This window comes from Anopheles merus, chromosome 3L (assembly GCF_017562075.2).
Source record: "Anopheles merus strain MAF chromosome 3L, AmerM5.1, whole genome shotgun sequence".
NCBI lineage: Eukaryota > Metazoa > Arthropoda > Insecta > Diptera > Culicidae > Anopheles > Anopheles merus.
This window is the reverse complement of record NC_054085.1, coordinates 9,490,994-9,518,211: the sequence shown is the minus strand read 5'-3', so window position 1 is coordinate 9,518,211 and position 27,218 is coordinate 9,490,994. Positions and strand designations below refer to the sequence as shown.

Below are 27,218 nucleotides of genomic sequence, written 5' to 3'. Positions count from 1 at the left end.
GGATCTATCAGTAATTACTCCAGTGGTTTGCGTTAAAATTATGTCACTCTTATTGGAAACTATCGATAACTATCACTAGATATCATACCAAAGCGGCGGCAAACATTAAAAATCACCGCTCTTCTCGGAACGCAACCTATAACATCACACGCAGATAAAACGGTAATGGTTGCTCCCGTATCACTCAAACCATCACTCACGTTGGTTCGGCATGAAACGACAGTAAGATAACATGATTCCCATTGCTTTGCTGCGAACTGTTCGAGGACTTTGCAAGCACTTCTCGAAACATAAGTGCTACCTTACCACCAAACGAATTACAACACAGGATAAAACGAGCTGGCTTAAAATTTCTCCGAACTACGGCAGGAATGGCACACTGTGGACAGAAAACTGCATAACGCTGCGGCGTAACTGCATGGGTATTGCATTACCTGAAGTGGTTCGAATAGGAACAACAATCTGTATCGTGGTCCAATAACAGCACAGGCAATACAAGATCAAGAGCTATCAAAGTAAAGCTGAACAGTTGTAGTGGAAAACGAAACAGTAAAATATATTTCACTGAAAACATGCTTCAAAAATGCTTTGATGTTGTTGACTAATTGCGAAACAATTCTTTGGATTCAGAGGTTTAGCCTACTTCTATCAAACCAGGCCTAAGGTACCACCTAGCTTCTATTCCCAACATAACAGAGCTAGCTTGAGCTGTCTGGGTTCGTTTGAAGTGTTTTACAGCTTGCCCCCCAATTCCCGTTTGCTAACCGACGCCGCCTTTATCCAGTTTGTAGCGAATTCCCAGGACTCCGGGACTCAATCCTTCCACCAACCAGGGACAATGTCTCTGTTTTCGGTGAAGATTTTAATTGACCAAAAGCTGATAGGGCAGGCACACAGGCAAGATATCTGTCCCCTCCAACCGCTTTGTATCTACCAAATAGAGTCTCTTGCTAATGTCCCACAGCCCGTCGGCTTACTTTATCCTTTCGGAAGAACTCTCGCCGCCACCTCCGCCACCTATTCACGCTTTGATCTCGACACGATGTTTCACTCAACCAGCGTCGGCCCTGGCTGCTTACTACCTGTGCGCAGAGGACGCAAAGGATTGTTGCAAAAGAGCGGTTGCAGCTTTCACGTTGATTTAATGCACTAATTACTGGTTCCGTACGGGAAAAATCCTTTCCCTAGTCCTGGACCTCATCCGGGGAGGCTTTTCGGGACTGGAAGGCTCCCACGACTGAGTCTGAGCTAAGTTCCAGGAGTAGCCGTGCTCCTGTAAAGCTACCGGGCCTGCTTCAAAGCACTATAGATCCGTGCAGCGCGCCGGAAGGATTTTGCTACATTGACTACGAGCGAAAGCGACATCCGGATCGTCGATTACCGTCGGCAGAGAGCATCGTTTATCATGCATTCACGTTTGGAGGATAAGGGCGTCGTTGAAGACGGGTACATTAACCACTTACGGGTATCGGCATCACATCCCCGACGGCTTTCTTTTCTACCGCCTGAAGATGACGATGATGATGATGGAATACATAGGATAGAATTGAAAGTAGACAATGGTTCGTTGTGGCAGTGAAGTGGAGCCTACGAGGGAGTAATCGGGGATGGGGAAATTCTTGGAGAGCTTAATAGAACCGTCACGCTCGCTTAAACTCAAACTGCTCTAGACACATCCTGCCGAGAAGGAAGTGGCTATGTATTGTTGTTACCCAGGCAACAACAGTGCCCGATGGCCGGTGGCTTGCAGCCTCCGGTGAAAGCTGTACAAGATTATCCGAAAGCACCAATTAGGGCCATCCCCCATGGTTCCCGAAAAATAATAGCCCCAAAGAACGCATTCCCTCAGCGGGGGCCTCTGGGGACACTCTGCTGTCCCGGGAAGATTATTTTGCCATTTACCTTGAAGACTCATCTCGAGAACGGAGCGGGAGTGTGGCCTCGGGTGGCCATGATTGATGACTGCGGCAATGGTGGTGCAATTGTTCCATCATTCAGCCGAGGTCGTAAGAGTAAAGTTTAGTGACGAACTAGTGACATGTACGCTCGCGATGGACAGTACTCGTTAAATGCAACGCTTCCTGCAGTGCAGTGCAGTGCTGTAGGGTCATCTCCGGTTACCTCGGAATCGACGCACTCTTTGGGGGCTTTGGGTTAATGAGGAAACGCACACATTCGCTGAACGCAACTGGACGCATCTGTCGGTGATGGTAAAACGGCCATAAAACTCATTCCCCTTTTCATTGGGGGAAGCCAGGAAGTGGGACGTCAACGCTCACCCAGCCAGGCAGTTCAACGAACCGGCCCATGAGCTCCGGAGGCCAAACAGGACGCCCTCGGCCCGGTGGACACTCATCGGAGCAATTATGAAGATTGCAATTAATCAATTTGTCACTGGGAACGCAAACTCATTCGCCGCAAAACCGTTCGGAGTGTTGGATGGCTCTCAGTGCGGAGTGTTTTAATTGAACGGTCTAATTGGCCGGAACGCCAGAACAGTACCGGCTCTGGGAACAGTTGGTTTGGAAGGGGGGGAAGGGAAAAAGTGTTCGTGCGTGTGGCTGCGGCTTGGTTGGAATTAGATTTCCGTACATTGCTCCGTCGGGTAGGCTAATAGGCTTTCATGGTTGTGCGCTGCCTGTTCGGAGTGGTTTTGCGTCGGCAGTCCTTTGCATTATGAAGATTTATATCTCTTCCCTCGAAGCCTGCGAATGACAATGATGACGGCTTTAGAAGGTGGGAATAAAACAAAACACAATATTTAAAGTGAGCTGCGTGGATGAAACATAGATCTTTAAATTCGTGCCAAGACCCTTGCTGGGAAGCTTCTTCCCTATCATTCCGTAACATTGGGGCCAGTAGTTTCGATTATTTATGATAATTTTAGAATGATTTAACAACGCTCGCCCTCGCCGTGCTATATCCGTCTTGGGACGTGAGTCTTCCACGAGGGTGAGCTCTCCCAGCCGCTAATCAACCGAAATTGGTGTGATGAAACTCTATTCTACCTAATTACCCAATTTTCCGTCTGCGCCTTCCGGGCCGTTGTAATGAAGATCGCTACCGTTCAGGGAGCAAACGCTTATTCCCACCAAAATTAGAAGTTCTTCAGTTCGGTGGGAAAAGGGAGACGCATAAACATGCATACATGTTGTTTCCACTCGAATTTACTGCCCCAAACTCGGGGGTAGGGATTCACCGCTGTCCGAGCGAATGACACTCGAGATTGGTTGCATTTGGATGCTGCTTCCTAAATTAGCCCTGATGCCTGCTCCCCCGACGAGACACCCCCGGTCAGACGGGAATGGGGAAAACCCGAAATCTCCCGCACCGCCCGCAGAACGAGAGCTGCGGAAATCGAACCCGAATGCGCTTAACATAAATCTCTGTCCCTTCGCATGACACTTGCTCACATCCACCGAGCTGAAGAGCTTCGGGGTACATTCTCTTGGGACGGCACAAGGAAGAGGAGGGGACAGGAAACGACCGTTTCCATTTTCGAGACCGACATCCGAAATCATGCGCCCCGTCGTTCCCGTTGCCGGGAGCGGATTAAAAATCGATACCTTACCCAGGGCGCGTTTTGCATCTTGGTCACGGTGCAACGAGCAACCGGTAGCTGTCGAGCTTCGGCTTACGAAATGGGCAGAAAGGCGGCAGCAGCAGCAGACATGCCGCGAACGTGTATGCAACCGAAACGACAATGTGTATCGGCTGCCAGGGCTCCACGGTTTTCGGGATCCTCTGGGGCCGTTGGACTCTCGCGGCATGGCGGCCGTACACCAGACACGCGGCAGACACTAAGCTGGGTGAAATCATCGGTAGGAAGATGCTCCAATCCAGCTCGTCTTGCGAATCGTGCTCTCGCACCACAGGCTCTTTGGTATGTACGGGAGCATGAAAGAGAAAGAAGGAGAGTTTGGGGATTGTAGAGAGGATACGATGGGGAAAGGTAGGTGCATGGTGGTGCTCCAACGGTCACTACACGGCGATACATACCAAGGAAAGGCATATTTTGTTACAGAATGCCCGGGTCCGAGTCTTTGTCCTCGGCGCAGCATGCCGACACGGCGTGCTGTTTGGGGCAGCGTGCTTGGCAGCGGTGCAGAACGGAGAAAACGAATCAGGTTTTGTGTGCTGCACCTTGGGGTCGTGGAGTTTTAGCACCGTGGCGAGGTTCAAATAAATTGCGTTTTGGGTCGTTTTTGCGCACAAAAAGTTTGCTTTCGTTTGAATTTCTTTTTCTTTTGTAAGGTTATTTATAGATTAATTTGTTACGTTATTATATACCTTGTATGTTACAACTCAGCTGTAGTTTTATTTATTTGCGTGTTTATAGTTTATCGTTATATTTTTTTTCTTATTTTCTTGTTTTTTCACTCCATTGTATTATTTCACTTACTCTCTTTTTTCTTTATATGTTTTGCTCTTTTCACTTCTATTTATTGGGTTTGGAAATTAGTATAAGGGTACACCATTTCTTTTATTGCTTTTAATGTTTTTTTTGCAAATTATTTTTGCTTTACTTTTCTGCTTCTTTCATTGTGATTATTTTTTTATTCAAATGTCATGTTTTTGTCTTATTCCTCTCTCTCTTTTGTATCTCTTTAACATTTTACAAAAGATACTTCATTAACTCCATTCTTAGCATTTAAAAAATAACCATTCTTTGACTTCTAAGAATCTTATATTCTTCTCTGAAGCATCCCATTGTTCGTCCACCTCCCAGCACAACGCTAGCCCAACGTGCGGCTCGGGACGGGAACTAAATTTAGCATTACCATGGGCCCATGTCGCACACGCCCGGCCCGGCAGTGAGCTAAAGAGATCGGAGTTTTGTCTTACCGTTTGTTTTTTTTTCTCGCTCTACCTATCTTTTCTGTTATTTTGTGCCGTTGCGCCGTTGCTTCCTTCCTTTCGTTTTCTTCGCTCATTTACATTAGACGCGTTGTAATTCCAATCGCGTCCGGCGAGATGCCTGCGGTCTTCTATTCTATGACTCGTTAGCTGTCCGTTTTGGAGCGCTTTGCGTTTCATTTTCTCACTTAGGTAACTTCACTTCTTGGTTCGTAGCCTGCTTGCCACTTTAGAACAGTTGCGCGGCGTATGCAGCCTTCGGCCACGAGAGAAACTCCGAGCTTCGTGCCCCCTTTTGCATGCCGGAGTTGGTTCATCCTTTCGCTTTTGTCTACCGCGTTGTCGGTTGCCGGTAAGCTTGCGCTTCCTTAATCTCTCGCATTCGTAGGAGTCGGTGCAGTGTGCGTTTGTGTGTATGTGTGTGTGTATGTGTGTTTGTTTGAAACACTTTGCATCCTCCCTTTTGCATGGCGCTTCTGTCGATAGCCGGATGGGAACCGGCCCTTACGAGCAGTCGGGCTTCCACCCGGCAGGTATGCATGCAACGCGAGGGAAAAGCTAATGATTAATGGCACCCGGGGTAAGTTAAGTGGAATTTCATTTTCCGTCTGTATGTTGGCTCGTTACTCTTATGCTGCTGTTAAAGTCGCTTTTTTGAAATATTTCTTGCTTCCCACGACTTCAGGGAGTGTGTTTGTTTCTGGTGCGCTCCAAGGCACTACACTGCCACAACGAATAAAAACTTGCCGAAAAATAAAACCGCAAACGTTCTCGTAGTGAAAACACTCGACCCCGTATTAAGATCGGGGGGCTGACTCGAATTGAATGTATATTAAACGCCACCGCCACGACTTGTGGGATGATAAAGAACGGTGTAATCCAACAGTAATAACAAACCGCCCAGGGGTATTGCTATTCAACAGAGATTCCCTCCATGGAAAGACTCTATGGTTAAATTGTAATTAAAAGAACAAGTGTGCGGGGAGTGATGAAATTTAAGGATCTTGTAATTGTAGGTGTACCATGTAAGCTTCATGGAAATTGAGGAATTATATTTAATTTGAATAAAACTGCATAGATTTTTCTGAAAATTCTTCCATTTTATGAAACGGTTTAATGAAAATTAAATGCTTCGCTGTTCTCAGAGAAATAATTAAATACAAACCTGACTTTTTTCTCCGAACCTTCCCATTATCCACGCGAAAACAAGGCCTAGTCGAAAACAAGGCTTGCTAGCATTATCGAAGTTCAATTAATGTTTTATTGAGATTTTTTTTATTGAAAAATGCTTTAAATTGATAAAACGCCTAAATGTATGCAAAAAAGAACAAATCTAGTGTATTAGTATCCTGTTTGTTGATATACAAATTTCGTTTTGAATACTAGTTGTAACAAACTTTATAACAGATTGTAACAAATAAAATTCAAATGTTTTTATTCTATTTGAATTTATTTATATATCTATTGATTTGTTTGTTTATTAATTTATCTACCTTTATTAATTTATTTTTTTATTCGTTTATTTATTTATTTACTTATATATCTATTTATCTATTTATATTTATTTATTTATTTATTTATTTTTCAAATATTTATGCATTTGTTTATTTACCTTTTTATTTATCTATTTATTTATTTATTAATTTATTTGCCTATTTATTTACTTATTGATTTATATAACTATTTTTTCATTTATTTATTTATTTATTTATTTATTCATTTATTTATTTATTTATTTATTTATTCATTTAATTATTTATTTATATATTTATTTATTTATTTATTTATTTATTTATTTATTTATTTATTTATTTATTTAATTTTACTTTTTATCATTGATTTGATGAGTATTGAAAATTCATCGATCTTTTACTGATTTTTTTCCAAAATTAAACATTAGTCACGGAATGTTCTATATTAAAACTAAAATTGAAATCAAAACAGCTTGTGTGCAGACGCTTTGGAAATGTTATTCTACCACCAAGAACAAGCATAAAACACCATCGCGTGAGTTACGTGTACAAAACACACGTAAAAAACATCCAAAACTCTTACCGGTTCAAGCTCTCTCGCGCGCTCTCCCTGGTGGAAACCCGACCCGACGTACTGAGTGACCCGAAGCAAGCGGCCAAGGCACAAAAAAGCCGCACGCTTACGCCAGGCACACGATCACCACCGGCATGCTCGCAGAAGTTTATGCTGCTGGCAGCATACCGAAGCATCACCGTTCATCGCGCGTTCATTTCACTCTCGTGCGTCGTCCGGTGCGGTTGTGGTACGGTTGTGTGTCTTGCGAACCAGCTTTGTAGGTGCTCCAAGTTCAGTCGCGAAGGGTTTTCAGGAGATTGCGAGTTGGTGCAAAGTGTTCCTATTGCTTTAGATAAAAATAAATAAATTAGCTTCAAGTTGGATTTTGTGTAAAGTGTGAAGAGCAGTAAAAACATTTAAAATTAAATAATACTCATATTTATCCCTTTTTTTAAAGCATTTCATCCGTTGATTTACTGCGCTTACCCTTGTCACTTCTACGACACGTGAAAGTCGCGAATTTCCGATCCACTTCCGCAAGCGGTCCTTTCACGTGAGCGTATTGATTTAACGCGTTCCCTGCGGAAAGATAGTTCCCATTCGTTCGTCTTGTTTGTTTCTAAACCAAACCTCTCTCCGTCTCGTAAGCTCTCGAGTAGGGACCGTGCATTCTTCAGTCGTTTTATTTGCAGTCTTCCGTCAAAATTTCCCTTTTAAACCATTGCCCGGCGTCGTACTGATCGTCCTGTGTGGACGATTTCGCGCTTCGTGTGCCGGTTTTGTGTGTTTGTGTGTGTGTGTGTGTGTGTGTGTTTCAACCAAAAGCCCCGTGAAAAACGTACTTCAAAGCTCGCGGCAGCGCGTTTGTTTAATACATATTCTCGACCGTAACAGTGCGTTGGTAGTGTGCAGTGTCTACGGCAGCATCCCCGCCAAGCGGTTGGAATACAGATGTAATAAAACACACCCACACCCAGACTCATATACAGACACACAGACGTACAATCTTCCACATTCAGTGTGAATTGAATGATCGAATTCTACTAACCTCCAACCCCATTGTTTGCTTTCGGCTTGCCGAAGGGGAAGGAAAAGCGTGCGTAAATAAATAATGATCTAGTGTGCCATCCTACCAAACAACAGGAGTAGCAGCATTAACAACAACAACAGCGGCAAAAAACGCATTTGAAAGGATTACGCGCGGTGCGTTTTTCGATAAAGGAAGTGTGTGTGTGTGCGCGCTCGTGTTTGTATCTCTGTGTAAAAGTGCTCGTTGTGCTCGGTGTTTATTGCTTTCGTGAAAAGTGAAGTGTGAGCTTTTCCGGTTGCCATTGCCTCATCCCACACCCACCTGGCTGGCGCTCGGTTTGGGAGGTTTTTGTTTTTCGCAGACTTCGCTTTCCCATCGGTGCCAACGACGGCCTAGCCGCACGTGCTCCCGCCCAAGGAAGCGAAGGAAAAATCCCGAAGGTAAACACACGCTGTAAAACTTACACCTTCTTTTTTGTGCGATCTTATCTTTCTGTCTTTCTCTGTCTCTCGTCGGCGGATTAGATCGATTTTGATATCATTTCGTGTGTGTGTGTGTGCGTGTGATGAAGAACCCCAAATTGTGTTTTCCTTACAAACCATCATCGTGAAGCAAAACACACCGCGTCTCAAAGCCAATGTTTCCTTTTTTTTTCCGTGAAAAATCGACGCTTGCGGTTGTTGCGTTTGGTGTCGGGAAAGGTTTACTACTATGTTTGCCCTGGCAAGTGTCTGCTGGTGTGTCTTGTGGTGGAGCGTAATAATTAAACACCACACGCACGCACGCGGCTGAACGGTGTGGAATGATGTCACGGTTTAGGCCGGGGAGGCACAAGGGGACGCACTCGAGAGGCTCATGTCGTAAATTGTCCCAGTGTTTATTTACTCTGGAGATTTTCCATCATCACCACCATCAAAAGAGCGTTGCGCTGGAAGCGATTGTAGGTTACGGAGGGCGGCTATGAATGGAAGGAAGCGCTTGGAAGGTTTCTTTCTTGGTAGAAGGTTGATTCCTAGTATTTTATGGGAATCAAAATGATGTGCTATTCATAAAAAGGGTACACATTTTACCGAAAGTCCTTGAAAGTTTCAGGAATTTAATAGTTGATTTTTTTTTGCACTTTGTATGATATTTCGTTTTGTTTCGTTATATATTCATGAACTTTTTTTCAGTTTGTTCTACTTAATTTACTTTTTCATCATGCTAAATAATTATAGCTTGCATGTCCAGTACGATGAGACATTCAACTGAAAACTTAAATCCCAAAATTCTAAAAGCAAAATAATTTTAGTAAGATGCTTTTCCAGCTAAAATACAGTAAAAAAAAAACACGTAATATCCCTTCAACACCTCATCCTTATCTTGTTACACCCACGTGCCACGTAATGAAATGTCCGTGCCACACATTATGCCACATGTATATTCAACCCTTTCCCCCACAGGTGTTCAACCCTAATGAACATTGCACAACAAAAATTGACGTGTTAATCGGTTCGACTTCAGTACGCAAAGGGTCTACAAGCCCTTCCGAAACTGTCAAAATACTCACCCAGCACCAACACAAATTTGCTCTTTAGCTCAAAAAGTGGGAGCTGGTGTGTGTGTGTGTGTGTGTGTGTGTTTTAGGCCTCACACTAGTTCCTTAGTCATGTGCACGAAAGTCACCCCTGCTAACCCGTTCCGAAGGCACCTCAGCGGAAGTAGTTAGCAACAAACAAGGAGGTGTGTAGCAACACCAGGATCCTTTTTAGCCACCTAGAATTAGCATACAACCAGGCCAGCAGCACTGGTCAGCAACAAGCTTATTGACCCTTTTTTTAGCCGGCCTGCAGCTCCTTGGCCGGTTGCCTGGTAGCTTGCCTTATTCTTCCTTAATTTATTCCACCTCCATTAGTGGTGATTACTCAAAAGTCCGGGCATCCGGGATGATCCCCGTGTTTCGGAACTGACTTTGGTTGCCTTTTTTAATTGCTTCACACAAATTCACCTTGTGTTTTTTTTCTACTACTCCTTTCAACTCTTTATCCCTTTGTCCAAAATGCGAGAGAGCCGGTCCAGCAAGAAACCAATGGAAAGCTTCCGACAAAAACGAAATGAAAAAAAAAACAACACCAACGTAAGAAGGAATGATCGTAATAAAACGAGAAGCCTATAATTAATTCGGCAAAACCCTTTAATGCTGATGGCGAATGAATAAAAATCGCTTCCAGCGCGTACCTTACCCGTACCCGATCCTTTTACAGTAGGTTTTTTTTCTTCTTCTTGCTCGGCTCACCCCTCCGAGGGCAACTTGTTGATGAATGTGTACTAAAACCGCAGTCCAGTTGGCCGATTCCGAGGCATGAGGATGGGGTGGATGACTGACCTCAAGCACAGGCAGCCCCGTCACAAGAACAAGGTCATGAGGGTGGGAGAGCACGGGAGCGAACCGTCCGTTCTTTATGCCTTCGCTCTGTGCGGACGATGTTATTGCCTCACTTCAATCTTGCCTCCATCGTCGGGCTCAAAACGGCTTAAGCATTCCGGAATGGGCGCGAGAGATGGAATCAAGACAACAACAAAAAAGGAAACGTCCAAATTGAAACGACCATCAAAATTTTTTCGAGGAATGTCAGGCTCGATTTCTTCTGCCCGTGGAATGCTCACATCCTGCGGGAAGGCCACAGAGTGACGGGTGGGCGAGGGGTGGAAAATGAAGAACAAATTAAACAACCTAACGCTCCGCTGGAAAGAATCACACAGCACAGGGACAAAGAATCCCAACAACAGCAACAACCACAACAAGCTCAGAACTTCAGTGATGGATCAACAAAACCCCTGGCCTGGCCTGGCTGGGGCCGGATTCGCTGGTCCCGATAAGCAGAAGAAAAATAATTTCTTTTATACGACTCATTTGTGAGGTTTTGATATCACATTTTGTGAAGGTTGCTCCGGAAATGGGACCTCCTTCCCCCACCCGAGATTGGCATCAGGATATCAAACAACAACAGCAACAACCAAAAAGTCTCATGCGTGTTGCCACCGCGTGTTTCGCTCACCAAGGATCCAGTGTGGACACACTTTTCTTCGCTTTTTTTATCCTCCTTTGGGCCCAAAATCAAGGTCTGATGGTTGTTCTTTCTTGCAACCCCTCCGACAGGCACGGCGGGGAGTCTGACTTTAAATTGGATTTGATAAAAGCGATCTGATGGGGTGCATTCATTAAAAGAAAACGTAATTTGGTTGCGACACACCTCGGCTCATGAGCCTTGACGGGGAAAGGAAATGAAATGTTTCCACCCCATACGAAGCAAAACCCGGCATGCCATCGAACGAGCACCTTTCCCAATCTAATAATGCTAAACATTTTATGTCAAACGTTGGGTTTGGGTTTTTTTACGTGTGTGTTTTTTTGTTTTTGTCAAACGAAGGTAAAATTATGGAATTTAACGAAGGTAAACTCCCAGCGCACCCTTCGACGCGGCTTCCTGTAATGAGAATTTTCGAAACAAAGTGCCAATTTGCAGTGGCATAAAATTGAAATCTAATGAGTCCCTCACACACAATATGAGCACGAACGCACGCTTATTTTTAGAAAATCATAACACACAAATTGTAAAACCAGAGCAAGGACGCTTTATTATTCGAATTAAACCCTCGTTGCGAGTTCGACACATGCAAGGGAAGGTGCTAAAACGCGGTCGGTTTACTTTTTCTTCCGAGCTGCGTTATTCTAACGTCCCACCGCGGGCAACAGAAAAGGGTCAAGGACTGTAACTCACACCGAAACGGGCAGCGAGATGCAAAACCGCTGACGCTTTGTGCATTTCATGATTCGTTTGTTGTTTGCAAAATAAAATTACCTTCAAATTACCTTTCGCTGTTTTCTGCCCGGGCCGGGCGAGCAAAACACGATAACCTCATTTTCTCTGTAATGTAACTTGTCTTTGTTTGATACTTTTGCTCCACAGCAATGCTGCGAGTGGCGCATAGTGGTCCAGAATATAATTTCTGTTCCTTATATTCCCTTCCCGAAGACAAGCTCGGGTCGGGAAAAATAAATTGGTATCTGGAAAAATTAAGAAAACTGTTTGAGTACGAGCACGGCGCTCTCTATCTTTGTCCAGGTTGCAGGTTTTCCTTTTTCACAGCCTAGACACTCGAGTCCCGAGACCTTCGTCTATTACATGGCTCAATTGTTTCATCATCATCATCATCGTCGTCCTCATCGTCGTCTCCATCGTTATTAAAACCGGAGTGAACGCTACAAACCAACACTGCAGGTTGTGCCGGTGCTAGAGCAGCAAATAAAATTAGAACAGAAGTCATAAGCATAATGTAGTTGTGGGGCAAGATAGACAGACACAGCAACCGAGTCCCTTTTTGTACCGAAACGGCATTAAATACCACCGGCCGGTTGGGTGCAGCTAAGAATACGGCAAGATGCTCAACCTCTCAATGGTGGAACGTCAAGCTGTGGGAGATTGAAGAGAAAATGCTCCCTTTTTCCCAAGGGATCGTGGTTTTTTTTTGCCACCCCAAACCTCAAACCATGTCCAACGAGAACGCTCTTTGAATGTGTGAGAGTCTGTCTGTTTGCCATGGTTTTATTTTTTTGTTTCGTGCGCTGGTTATAAGGCTTTCTTTCTGTGCTTTCTGTGTTCGGCGGAGTTGTTATCAAATTAAAAACTTGTTCCAAAAGGCATCGGATTCCGTATCGAGGCAGCGCCATACCGCCTGTGTTGCTTTGATAGCATTAGCGGCGATCTGTTCCCAGTGCCAGAAGAGCTAGTAGAAATTAAGCTTTCCTGCACCTCCTTTCCCAACCGCGTGCCCGCGTGGGAAGAAAGTGAATAGCCAAAGAAAAACATGACAAGCTCGAAATTTAACTCCGAGGGACTGGGAGGACAACAAGCCTCGCAGTTTGAGCTGTAAAAGGGAGAATCCAAAACCTGAACTCCAAGGGTCTGCCCTTGGATGATTTCTTACCGACCATGCATCAACTGGAAGCGGACACCCGGCCCGTTAATGCGCACCATGTTCATTCATAATCACACGCAACAGAGCAGGATCAAATTGGTTTCAAATTTATTAATGGTGACGCTCGCGCACGCCTTCCTGAGCCTCGCGAGAGGCGTTTGGAGAGGGTTTATTTTTTGTTTCGTTTTGGTGTGGGTCCGTTTTTTTATGAGCTCCTTTTTCTACCCTCACTGTTGGACAGCAAAGGGGAGATAATCGTTGGGCAATAATCCGATGAGAAACCGTATACCGACACCTGCTGAGATTGCCCAGTGCCCGTGAGCCCTTAAGAAGAAGATCGTGTCCCTTCGTTCGGAATTTATAACCCGTCATAAATGGGCTAGAGAAGTCTCGTGGCCAAGGAGATCATTTATTAGCTCTTGTTTGTTTCTCACAGTATTTCAAGTATGTGTGTGTGTGTGAATGTCTATTAAAGGGGTTAGAAGTTTGTTAAGTTCTTACGCACTTCGATTTATTAAAACAAACGACCAATCGGTGGAACATCCTGAATCATGGAGGAGCGCCAGCAGCCATCATTAACATGTGCAAATTCGCGTAGATTTAATTAAAAGCGAATCCGTAATGTTCCGCCATACTGCTTCCTTTCGCACAGCTCCATTAGTTGCGATACGGTGAGAGGTGCGGTATTAGATTGCTATCCTCTGTATCGACGAGTCGCGCCACGGCCACGATTAATTAATTGATTCCCGGCAGGGGGACGTTCCCCGGAAATGAGGAATAAAATGTGCTTTGAATAAATTATCGATCGAAGCCGCGTGGATTGATATTAAATTTAAACTTTGAGCGCGAACGCTCTAGCACATGCTGCCGGCGGCTGGCATGTAGTGGATGGGATGGGGTTCGCGAGCATAAAAGTCGTATGGGGCGCAAATTTACGTGCCTTTCGGGTTGCGGGTGTAGTTTTATTCTCAACTTACTGCTGGCCGGCTGCTGGCCGTTCAGTAAATTATTAGTAATGAGCGCGCGCTGTGCGAACCCCGCACCGTGTGAAGGTTTATGACAGGAAGGCCGAAGTAAACGGTTGGGCTTTTACCGCCCCACAGTCGTTGGGAGTTTATTGATGAAGACATAAAAAAACCTGTCGGAACGATTGCAGGCATGAATCATTTGCTTTATGGTTTATGGGTGAGTGTATGAAAAAGAGTAATATTTTGTGCTTTAATTTATGGCTTCCTTTGAAGAGTCTTGGGCGGTAGGCGATAGAGTAATGCCATTTTAGAGGTGAAAGTATCAACAGTTGATTAAAAATGTGTGATTTACTGTTTTTCATGAGACATCTTTTTAATGATTACACCTACTGTAAATGTGTTTTTTTAATTTTTTGTGATGTTCAAGATCTTCAGAAAAATTGTAAATAATACCAATAACACATACTCAACATGTACTCTGAAATATTTAAGATACGAATGGTAATTGATGTTTCCAAAAATTGTAATATTTATTATCACAATACCTGAAATCAGTGTTCTCTAATCTGTGGTCCGTGGCGTGAACCTGGTCAGCTATAGAATTAATTTTTGAAAGGCATATAAACTCATGTCGAATTTCTAGATTTTCAGATAAATTATACAGCTTTTTTGTGCAATTTAACTTGAAAACTTTTACAAAGTCTCCAAAATGTATGCCCTCAATAAATGTGGGCTGCGGCCAATATATTTTTAAAGCATAGTGGTCCACGATCCTAAAAAGGTTGGAGATCACTGTTTTAAATCGCTGGTGTAAGTAGAATTTTCTCAATACCAGATTTTATGGTCTGTTTTGAAAATTTATATAATGAAAACAGAACATCTGGTTGTAGATCAACTTGATCATCTAATCTTCTTTATATATTTTCTAGTGTTATCACAAAAAAGTATGATTTTTTTAAAAATAGCAAATCTTGATGGTTTTGGCCTGCTTAAGGCGACATAAGCCTGTGAATAATTTGGTTTAGAATTTAGAATTTAGAAGAAGAAGTCCTAACGGTAGTTCACAAACCTATAATCAATTGCATTCCTCAGGGAATGAAAGCCCTAATGTTTATGGATTCATATACTCCATTCTTCTAAATGTCTGAGTTTGTCGATAGAAAAACTAAAACTGAAAGTGCTCACATTCCCGCCATGCTCTGCTGCAATTCTGCAGTTACACCACTCACATTCCTTCCAACCGTCAGCTGTAGCGTTGTTGCATAAGAATCACGTTTTGACAGTTAAACAAACATTCTCCCTTTTTGCTGCGGAAACACTTCAAACACTGAGCTCGCCGACGCTCGTTGCGCTACTGTGTGAATAACTGATTAACGAACCTTTCCAAACGGCATCTATTAGCACCTTTTCGCCCAAGACACCCGAAATATGCACTGATTAATTGACTATGTCTACCGTGTCTTGTCTGCTTTCCCTTTTTTTAGACCTTCCTCTACTCCAAGGTCGTACACAATTCCAAAAAGCCTTTTCTATCTGGCGACCTTTAACCTCGATCCTTTAACACGAACAGTGTAGGCACATTATGAGCTTCAACCACAAAGCCTCGCAATACGTCATGCCTTCCTTGTGTGGCACTTTATAATCACTCACACCTCCTTCGTGATTGTGATCGCCCACCCCTTCTCGGTGTGCCACCCGATACGATCCCTAAACGTGCCGTTTTACGTGGTCATTCATGTCACGTCGCCCCGAACGTCATCGAACGTCAGCGAAGGAACGTTTCACAATCGGCTGTGACCAATTACGGGCAAAATGTGGCGTAGTCTGGTACGGTTACGCCTGTCTGGTTTGCCACGTTTGCCAGTGCACCGTGTTCTCCAGCACCTTCCCAATGCACCTCTGCATCCTAATCCCCGTTCCTAATAGGGGGAGAGGCTCGCTCAGAAAGCCTTCATTGACGACAAACAAGAAAGGCTACCACCATTTGAGAGATGAGATAAAAAAAAACAGTTGAATCATGTTCGGCATTTTCGGGCGGGTAAGCTGTTTGCTCTTCGCTCCTGCTCCGTCCCTGCCACGGGCTGATCGACATCTTGGTCGGGTGAGATTCCATTTCAATGCGCGCGCTAACGAATGTGTCAATCAACTGCATCAATAAGTCAAACAGCGACCGCTCAAGCATCGGAGATGATATAATAACATTTACAGTCGCCCTGGCCAACCGGTTCCCTTTCGCTGGTCGGAATGCTACGTCGGACGGGCGATAGTGTCCTTTGGAGAGAAAAAGTAATATCCAGAGGACCCTCGCAAGCCCTCACAACCTCCCCGGCAGGCTCTTCGTGTGAAATCGAACGGCAGAAAACAAAAAATAAACTCCAACAATCCACACATTGAAGGTATCGCTGTCAGTTCGATCTGTCATAAAACGTGCGAACGTGTTTGATGGCGTGCCGTGCTGTGAGTTGAAGCACTTAAACCGTCAAAGCCTTCTGACCTCCCATGCGCTTGAGCCGCTTCCCTGGCCCAGGGCAGACACTTTTGCAACAACTTCTGCTCGACTCTAAAACATGGCACGTAAGAAATGTGCTATTTGTGAGGTATCATATGTTGTACAGTAAGGGAGGTGAAATAGTAAAAACTACAAAAAAACACTATCCTTCTTAAACGAGCAACAAAGGCATTCAGGTCTGCAAAAGACAGTCCCTTCCTCTTTGGGGACGTTTTGCTCCTCCCTAAGGAATGCAAGGAGGTTTTGAATTGCACATAAAGAAAAAGCTTGCCTTTTCCCTTCACTGATAACGATCCGGTGATGTGAGAATAAGTACGAACCGGGCCTGTCTACCCCGTCCTGGTTCCGGTGCATATTCGATGTGCAACTCTTTTCCCGAAATTGGATCGGAAAACTCACAGTGACCTGTGAGATATTTTGCTTTTCCGCTTGGATGGCGCTTTCAGCCTTTCTTTCAAAGGTTGTTTATTTTCCATCGAGAAAAAAAAATTATGTGACGCTTCCGGAAGGGAAAGACAGTCAACCGAAGCTTTACTTTTGCGGAGAAATTTATGTGTGTGTGTGTGTGCCATCACTGTAAGAAAGTGCATTGAAAATGCATAAGCTTTTTTTGTCCTTCCCTGTCCTTTCATTTTCTTTTTTGCGATGAAAATTCACCCCCATTGTACTTGCAGCACACTTTGAAAGAAATGCAACACGGTACGTGGAAAACATTCCCACCCCTGGGGGTACGGCTCAAAATGGCGTCAAATAACTTCGCCACACGTATGGAAAGTGTGCACAGCACAGCAATAGACAGGACAGGATTAAGCAGGAGGTTATCATCTAGGAGCGGGAGCGGTTAGAGCATCATCGTTGTGGAGTGATAGCATGAGCAACAAACTCTGGAAGTGATTGCTCAGGAAAATTATAAAACATTCACAAGCGCTCAGCGTGCCTGCCTGCCCGGGACAGCAAAAGTTGGCTCATGATTTATGTCACTGCATACACCCGAAACGCTTCCGGGGTGTGGCCCCTCCCTGTTACTGTGCCCTCTCACACAGTTGAACCTATCTGACACCTGTATCAGGCGACGGACCCGTCCTAAAGTGCAGCCAGTTTGCTGCTGTCACAGAATCTGCTGATACAGTGCCAGTGACGGTGGAGCGAAAAATGTAAAAGAAGCAAGAACCTTTTGACTTGATTCTGTGCAATGCAACGAGCTGGCTAGGTTTCATGATAACTTTGGCTAGCAAAGAAAACAAAAAAAAAATAGCAGGGAAAGATAGTTATTGTACCGTACCAGGCGGTAAGTGGTTTGTTTTTCCTGGGAAAGCTTATTATACGGAAAGCTTCTCCCGCTCTCCCGTGCAACTGCTGCTACTGCTGTCAACCGTGAAATGGGTTTCGAGTTTGAATGTACATGTTTTTCGTTTTTGGACCGCTTTTGGGGGAAGTTTTGAATGCGTCATTTTTGCATTCATTCAGTGATGAGCTGACACACAAAGAAGCTTCATGTTTTTGGGAGTATTTTTATTCGAAACGAGGACTATTAATAATGAAAAAAGGGCTTTTCCACATTCCGAGTTGATGAATGTCATTAGCAAAAGTCATTATTTTCTTTTTTGATATTGAACGCACACAATGAAGATATCAATCCAGGTAAAATTACTGTTTGATAAATTGCTCTGATCATCAAAATGAAAGACTTCCAAGCGAATACCCCAAACTCCATTAGAAGCTCGTTATCCCTTCGCCTAATGAAAAGACGCTTTGATATCAGTCCTCTCCAACACACTCAATCAATTTCCAACTAGCAGGGTAGCACCAAGTATCAAGAGGAACCTTTACACGCACACACACACATACATGCAAAGCACATTGCCCATCAAAATCGGATTTCGAATTGTAATCCTTTACTAGGGGTAGCTATCAAGACAAAGGTTTGACTTTATTCTCTTCCCGTTTTTGTTACAATCGGTATCAAGCTCACGTCACTCATCAAATTCTCATCCTTCAAATCGCTCCACCGAGCGGCTCCCGATCAAGGGGTATTCGGTGGTACGTTTGCGCTGTCGGAGGATTAAATCACAACCACCGAACGTGAACGTACCAGCATATGTGTGGGAAGACCATCATTTCTGTAACGCTTTCCGAAATCCAGCATGATGGACGATGGTCTGACGATTGTTTTCGGCGAAAGGTTTTGGGTTTTTTTGGCCCTGCTCTCTCTCTTTCTCTCACTCTTTGGCTCTTAAGCTTCCGGCGACAAGCGATAAATCGTCCAGCCAGCCAGGTGACACTGGTGAATGGTGGAATGCTCTAAAAACAATCGCCCCGGTTCCAAGTATGGGTGCAAATGTCATCGCGTTCGGTTTCCATAACCGGGTTCGTCTTCTGGACGCTTTCACTTCCTACTGGGGGTAGGATTATTTCTCCGTTTCGCTGATAACCATCACCCACGCATCGTGGACCTCACGAACCTTTACGTCCGTGTGTTGGAAGACTCGAAAGAGCCTAAGCTGTAGACTGGGATTTTATCCTGTTGACCTTTCGGCAAGCGCTATACTTGGGAGCAAACCCTACTGTAAATGGTGTGTTCGGTGTAGCAACAAGACTCAAACATCGACAGGAAGTTTCGCTGGGAAGAGGGAGAGGGACTGCTGAACAGAATACCGATTAGCCCAATCTTGACAGCTGGTCAGATTTCCTGCACCCCAAGACCCATTAGATCTAGATGACGCTGGTCGCTGGTTGCTGCTGCTGCTGCTGCTCGCTGGGCTGCCGTACCTTGGTTCCTGTATTGAAGCTATCGAAACTGTCACGGCAAGATAAGACCGCGCTCTGCTTTGGGGCTGGGGCGAGCTGGACAGGAACAAATCTCTCTACGGTGAAGCCCACGCACCAGCTCGGTCTCTGCAACTCCCAGACGAATGGGCCAAATTAAAGTTAGTTATCTTTGGCGGGCGCTTGTCGGTCGGATGACTTTCTACCTTCATTATTTAGGTCCGCCTGTTCACCACATTCCACCGACACATGACACACGGATGTGCTGCTGCTCTCCCTTTTTCGGCCCCACCCTCGACCTCCTTCTGGCGGGAGAAAAATTGAGGCAAAACCCGGTTGGTCCCGGCGTATAAATTAGCTCCAGCAGATGGTGAAGCGTAGATAGAGCGACTCCCTGGCAGAAGTAATTCGTTTGTGCAGATTTTGGGAAGCATTAGCGCGATTGTGTGTGCGTACGGTACGGTGTCGTGTTCCACCAACAGCCAACTCGTTAATGGGCTACTCTATCTTCTGCTGACGCTTGTTAAGGCTGCTGTAGCCGCTCGCAAGTGTTCCAGTGACCTCTGGTTTCGTCGCTCGAACCGCCTCTAAGCGGTAGATTAGATAGACTTTTCTTAGATAGACGACCGTAACACCGTCTTCGAGTCGTGAAGTTCGTTCTGCTGGATTAGTGGCGGTTTTGTTCGGCATTTAGGGCGTTTCAACACCTGCATCAGGGGTTTTTGGGGTGGTGCTTTGGAGCGTTATGAATACTATACACAACCACATACATAGAGAGCAGCACAGGAGATCAGGGCGAGAGGTTTTGCAAGCCATTCATAATTCAATCGTTCGTTCGTAGGATCAAGACATCTCATGTTTTACGCTTCTCACGAGAGCACGTCAGTGTGCAAAGGATTTTTCGGAGGAGGGTGTACCAGATTTTCATCCGGTGGCAAATTGAGCTCGTTATAAGGCGGTGGAGGGGAACGGCTAACAAGCTTAAAATTATTGCTTGCAGCTACTGGTTTTGTGAATGAGCGTTACCGGAGCTGCAAAGAAGGTACCAGGTACGCCAGTCAGTATATCGTTTAAGCTCGCTGATGATGAGGCAAATTATTCGTAATGATAATTGCGCGAATGAACAGGACGAAGGCACATTCTTTGATGTATATTTTATGGTTTTGAACATATAAATTAAATTAAAACTCAATTTTAAAGTAGTCTACAAGCACGTTCACTATTAATTTTCAAAAAAATGAAATAATGCCATAAATAGCTTCCATTCATCAGCCATCTCCGTTTATTTATGCGCTCGTACACAAAGTGCACTGAAAATTCATAATAATTTATATCCCAGCTCGTTTACACGTACTGCCTTTGCTCTTCCCTTCAGAAAAAATGCATTTGAAACATTCACCCAGTATGTTTGGCATTCATTTTCAATCCGCAAGTAGTCCAAAAGTCAAACTGAAAAATGTTCTCCGCACCAAAATTCGATCCTTTCACGAAAATTTAGGGCGGTAGTGGGTAAGATTGTGTTTTGACATCCTTCTCAACCCGGCCGGTGTCTTTAAAACGTTTGCCAAAAACCACCGAATGAGCAAAAAATAGGACGAAGCAAACGCTCCGTAACAAGCGAACAGAAAAGACAGAAGTAACTTAATCCTTTTCATCTCGCGCGCGGTTTGCTGCTCCACCACCCAATTACGCTTGATTTAATGCACAGGACCGGCCCATTCCCTGCTTCCCATTTTGTTCCTTTCTCTGCGTGTGCAATTATAAACCTCGCGCTCGCGAATGGCTGAAATCGAAAGCAATTTATTATCTTTTTTCCAGCATTCCGTCGCCGATCCCGCTGGTTGAAGACGAGCGTTACTGATGTCGTTCCATTTTTCGTTTCTTCTCTATTTCTTTCCGCAGGGTGTGCACACTCGTTCCGGTGGCGATTTTGTTGTAACGCGTTTGCCGGGAAAGCTAGTCCCGCTTGCTTGGGGCAACGGGACCGGGTGGTACGTGCGTTCGCCGACGGACGGGTTGCAGTGCAGCGTGAAAAGCACGGAAATTGCATCAGAGCGCAGAGTGGAGCGCGAGCCTGTTCGCTTCGGATGTGCTACTGAGCAAGCGCGAGCAGACAGCAAACAGCCGACGAAGAAGCGACGCATCCTCCGCGGGATCGGCGTGCGTGTGTGTGTGTCCAGAAGCAATCGAAACCATCACACATCACCACCACCACACGATGGGCGTACAGCAGTACGTGCTGTTTGCGGTGTTGCTGGTGCCGCTGAGTGCCCTGATCGGGGGCGCGTACGGTGGTTCCTGCCGGGAGGCCACCCTCTGCTGCAACGGGCGCGATTCGTCGTGCGTGGTGCAGAAGGCACCGCTGAACGCGATCATCGAGGATCTGAACGATAAGCCGTGCTACTGTGATCACGCCTGCCTCAAGCTGGGCGACTGCTGCGACGACTTCAAATCGCACTGTGGAGGTAAGTGAAGGGGGCCGATGCGATGGGGAGATACGGGGTGGTTGGAGAGTACTTTTTCAAACCCTGCGGAGATTATATTGCAACATGCGGGAAGACACGACTCTCCCGACTACTGTTCACGCGGTCAGCATTTTCCCATTTGGCTCGGGTATGATGATGTGTGCGCGAGAGGTAGAGAGCGAGCGAGACACAATTTAAACGGATTGAAGTGTTTAATGTGATTTGGTAATTTGTAAGAGCTTCTTGTGGTTATAGTAAGACTAAAGTGCAGAGTTCTGTGTGTAGATGGGACGGGGAGCTTGGTGAGCGATGCCAGGAATTTGAAATGATTATATGGTTGGTAATAAATGTGAAAAAGTTGGGCGGTAGTTTTAAGCGAGAATTGCACTATTAAGTGTTCTTTTGCTGAAGAACACCACCATTGGTACTGCAGAACTTTACACCGTCCCGTTATATGCATCTAGCTTGATAGAGAACAACAGATATTACTCAATTGTTTCTTAATAATTTATAAAATGGCGGAATAAGCAAATTGTTCTTTTAATTTAATTAATCTTCACCTTTTTGATCTATGATAAATCATACTATAGAAATGAGTAAGAGTACAAAATGTTCTGCATAATTTACATGCTCTGTTGGGCATTGATCTGAATTTCGAGAATCGAACGCAAGAGCTTGTAAAAGCTAACGACACTAACCACAAAACTATTTGATTCCTTCACATTGCATTGGTTAAAAGTGGACAAATTGGTACACTTTCTTGACACAATAGGGAATAGAGATACAACATAGATACAACTTGTCATAGTCAAAATTTTGCTTTGAATGATTATGTTGCTTTAAGTAAGTATGTTGTTTTGGGTAAATTTATCTATTGTGGTGAAATTTGTTATGATAGATTTGTAGATATTTAGTAATTACTTTGACGAAGCAAGAATGATAATTATTTCATATTTCAACATATAGAAGCTGAAATATTAATCACATTTTGAAGTGTTTTGGCAATCAATTTGATTAAAAACACTTTTTGGGCTGACATTGTAGTAAATGTATGTTTTTTGTCATTCAAATTTGTAATGTAAACTTTAAACTGAGTTTAAATAACTCTGCTGTGCCCTTAGAATAAAAAAACTTATTGTTGCCACGATATAATCTTTACGCAGATTAGCTGCAGCAATGATTATCAAAACAAACAAAACAACAGTTTTTGATGGTTTTAACATCGAATAGATACAGCAGATAGCGCTAAGAAAGGAGAAAAAGACGAAACGATATCCCCATGTGTGAAACCACTAGCTGATAAAAAAAAGGGCCAATTAGAAACAAGTTCGGCAGCGGTCGCGAAACAGGGTCAAGCGGGGTAAAGTCTGACCAGCTGATGAAGAATAGGCACCATCTAGAAAATTAAAAAGAAAAAAGTAGTAGCAAAAAATAAGCGAAAGAAAACAGACAAATTTTAAAACTGTGCGGCGAAAACGTATACTACAAGAGCGCCAGTTCTAATAAGGTCCAAAACGCTACTCAAATAAACAGATTGTTATTAGGCGTAATACCTGTTATATTATGAGTATTAAATTGACTTTATTATGCTTATTTGAAGACGAAACTTTAAAACAATAATCTCTACAAATACGTCTAATGTACTATTTCAACAACTATTTTAACTTTTATTATTTTTTAAAAACGCTCTGAATTCTAGTCAATCAACAGTGTTTGACGATAAAAGCCAAAATTAATTAACTACAACCTGCAAAACAAAAACATTAATCCCCCTCCGGATAGTGATTAATCGAATAGATTAACAACCTGTCCAAGCGTAAATTCTCGTCCATCCATCACTGCTGCTTTACAATTAATCAACGATTGCACATTACCTGAACAAAACCACCATCCACTGCACTGTTTGCCAACTTTGCTCCACTTTTCCGCCTAATGCCAGTGTCCCTTCCGGTCGATTGGGTTAGCTGGCGCATTAGCGACGAAACAGATTTGTGCCAAAATGATAAACCACCACCGGTTGGGTCCCAAAACGGCGTGGAAAGTCCATTTCCATCCAGCAACAAACCATCCATTTATTGGTCATTGATTCGCGATTTTTTTGTTCCGTTGTTGTGTTGCCACTGCTGCCTTCGATTCGATCCATTAATTCTCGGAGCCCTTTGGCCCTTTACCCTTTTAGCTCTATGGTTGGTTGAAGAAAGTAATTGGAAAGTGGGATTGCTAGCAGTGGCACACACACATACACCCACAAAAAAGGATTAGGATGCGTTGCAAAACATTTTTCTTTCTTGATCGATCCTTGCCGCGCTTGGATGAGTGGCGTAATGGGAGATTTTTTTTTGTGTTGCCATTGGACCGCTGTTGCAATTTACAATGTTGCCAACCTTTGCATCCAGCCTCCCGCGTCGGTCGCTTGTTCGTTTTTTTCATACCCAATCCGCACTACGCAATGATTGCATAATTAATCGTTATGCTGTGCTATGAATCACGGCGCGGAACGCTACCGCAACGGAAAGATCATAAATCAAGCACTCACCCGGGTGGACCGGTTGGCCGGTTGGTTGGGCCGGCTCTTTAGATTATTTTTAGTAAATCCCCTTTCCGCGTTTTTTTTTGCTATTTCGAGCCCGTTCGCAGCCAGTCGCACAACGGCGCGTCGATTGATTGCCTTGCCGCGCGGGTCGTGGTTCGCGTGGCTCTGCTATACGTTTAGCGGGGTTGTCTATTGCAACAGCACCAAATTTAGAGGCGTTTTTTCCACCCGGTTTTTCTCATCTACCTCCATCATGCATCTATGCGGTACCGAAAATAATCCGTTGCAACGGGCAAATATTCGCCTTTCATTCGCCCCTTTGCTCATGAAAAGCCGGTCCACTGGGGCGTGTTTGTGTGTGAATGGAGCACGTATCACGACGTTAGCGTGTTCGTCCCACCCTGCCTCCAACATTATCCCACATTATTTATGGAAATTTTCACCACCAAAACCACCTTTTCAAAAGCGTGTGCGCCGGGCGGCAATTTCCCGGCCTGCCGACATGCAGCGAGATTTGCATCGGGATGCAATTTCGTCAAACATATTTGCCTTTCAAAGTGAGGCAAAAATGAGTGAGCATCTCAAACACACTGTCACACACACACATACTGGGGCGTCGATGATGATTGGAGGGCTGGAAAGTTTCGACGGAAATTTCGCTTCAAACCGGCCAGGAACGCCAACCGTACCTCGGTGTCATACTTTATGAATATGTTGATATTTTTAACTCCCTCCACCCACCCGCCACGTACCTTAAATATGAATACAAAAACTAACAACGCCCAAAACACACCGAACCTCGGCTCGGGCTGCAAAATTTGCCCACTTCGCCCAACACCACCACGGAAAGAAGAAAACTTCCACTCATAATAATATAAAATAAAAAATGCAAACAAACCGCACCGTAAAATAACCATTTCCGGTCGTAACTAACTTCCTTTTTCTGTGACGATCGGTGGAAGAAGCGATTTGGCGCGAGGGTTGGGCCAGTTCGAGGCGAATGGTTGGTTTACGGAGGTTTACGGAGATCGTTACCGTTCAACCATCAACTCGGTAACGTCAGCCGTCGTCGTCGTCGTCGCCATCGTTGTCATCGGAAGGGACCATCCCGGGATGAATGCTGGGGAGAGAGGGAAATGAAATTCATGGAAAAATCCATCCAGATTCCGACCGTTGCATCCCGTTTCGTTTCCGCGTCACTATAGTAAACTTTTACACACCGAGATTGAACCGACCGACCGACTGTCGAAAAACGGGTACGGGGGAGTAAAAAATATAACTATATGAAAAACCCCGAATATAAATGAAAATGCTAATGGCCAGTTAGGAAACACACGGACAGGTGGCAGGAAAAGGGAAGTGTAGAGAAAGGTGCGTTGTGAAACAAAAGCACACCAACTCACTGTTTTTCTGTGTTGAAGTGCTACGTCGCCGTTCGTCTTCGTATTGCCATCGTTGCCCATTTTGGGGTGAACTGAAGGAAACTGAAACTTTCACTGCGAGGACTGTTTTTCCCCGAGTTGGTGATGGTTTTATTTAGTTTTTGTCGAAAGAAAAACAGAAACAACCTTTGTAACGGTGGGGGTGATGGTGGAATATTTTTCTATTTATATTTATTTCATTTTTCATTACAAATGTTTGCCGGCTCAGGACGGTCCGGACAGGTACACCTGTTGGAAAAACGGGGTAAGGTATGGGGTTTTCTTCCGTGAAGGATATGGAAATTTCTACCATTGCGACAGATGATGTTGTACGCTTGTTTTATTTTGCTCGTGGTAGCAGAGCACCAAAAGATGCAAAAGTCCCGAAAGTTGATGTTTTGAGCTGCCTTCCGGAGGGAGCGAGCAGGGAGTAACAGAACTTTTTTAATTATTCTGTAAATAAGGTAGTGTTGGTGTAGCAAAATTGAAATGAAAACTCATCACTTTTAGAATCACTTGTGCTTCTGCAAAGGTTTCTGTTCAAATCATTGGTACAATTTCCATTTAAAATTCTATTTTTTTTTTCTATGTGGAAAAGGGTTTCGAAGCTACCTTTCTTAATGCATAATGCATTTTCGGTGCTGCATATTTAACGCAACAAGAGCTCCAGACATTACTCTGGTATGATCAATCCCTATTCAACATTGCTTGACGACACGCCTTCCAGCTTTGCCTTTCGTTATTCCTTTCCCACGCTTCAGCCAACGGAAAGAAAATGCAAATTTTCCATAATTCATCAGCGTTCTTCAGCGGTCAGTCAGTCACAAGCAAGAGCGGGCGTTAGAGAAATGCAGAGCCCCCAAGATGCAACCGAGATACGTGCACGAAATGCTTAACGAATCAAACTCTTCTCCGCTTTTCTTTGAAAGTTAAAAGCTTGATGGGGGGGAGGGAAGGGAGGCCCGATAATGACTGGATGAACATTCTAAAACGAGCATTTGATGATTTGACGATGAGAGCGAGTGTCTTGGAGTGCAACCGACGCACACAGCCCTCCTCGTGACCGCATGCAAGTTATACACAATGCGCATAGCGTTTGACGTGCCGCCAGCGTTGGCAGCCTGTTGGAAGGAGGCTGGCATGACAAGAATAATAATAAATTCAATATTGCACTAATTCAACCGCCAACGGCTCCGCTGTTGCTTCCGCTTCTGCACGGGTCAACCAGACAGACAGGAAACAAATAACAGAACTTCCTGCCTTCCCCGTTCCGGGCGGTGGAGAAAATTTGTTAGGCAAACAGTTTAACTCCAAGATAATGAAGATTGTTTTTCTCACCCGTTGTGGTGTGGGGAAAGGGAATGAGAAAAACGGGTGCTTGCGATGGTGTAAAAGTTCATCGAGTATTGGCACCATCGTACCAAAGGCTGCTCCATCCTTTTCCAAAGAAACGTGCTCCATCTGGCCGTGTCCGGAGCAGCCAAGTTGGGAAGCGGTAAAAGTTCCTGCTTGTGTTGAACAGCTTAACCTTTTCTGGGTACTGGAAATGGGGAATCCGGAGGACGGGGAAAAGGGCAAAAGGAAATAGCATATTTAACATCTAAATTACACTTTGTTCTGGCAGCGCTGTAAATAATTTACGTCTGCAGCTGCTGCTGCTGCTGCTCGCTACTCGCCGCGAA

At 44.4% G+C, this 27,218-nt stretch overlaps 1 protein-coding gene across 8 annotated transcripts in view; it reads left to right on the top strand.

Annotated features, from left to right (window-relative positions):
- The first annotated feature begins 7,037 nt into the window (after positions 1-7,037).
- LOC121599249 (somatomedin-B and thrombospondin type-1 domain-containing protein-like) overlaps positions 7,038-27,218 on the top strand; it is a 32,649-nt gene continuing 12,468 nt past the window's right edge. Inside the window, exons 1-3 of one of the 8 annotated variants that reach the window (XM_041926922.1) lie at positions 7,038-7,132; positions 8,029-8,355; positions 21,020-21,582. In XM_041926922.1, the coding sequence (XP_041782856.1) occupies positions 21,336-21,582 (247 nt within the window). In that variant the 5' untranslated portion in view covers positions 7,038-7,132; positions 8,029-8,355; positions 21,020-21,335. Of the gene's footprint in view, positions 7,213-8,005; positions 8,356-21,019; positions 21,583-27,218 lie in introns of all 8 variants that reach the window. The other 7 variants (XM_041926915.1, XM_041926920.1, XM_041926919.1 and 4 more) reach the window with 7 other exon arrangements.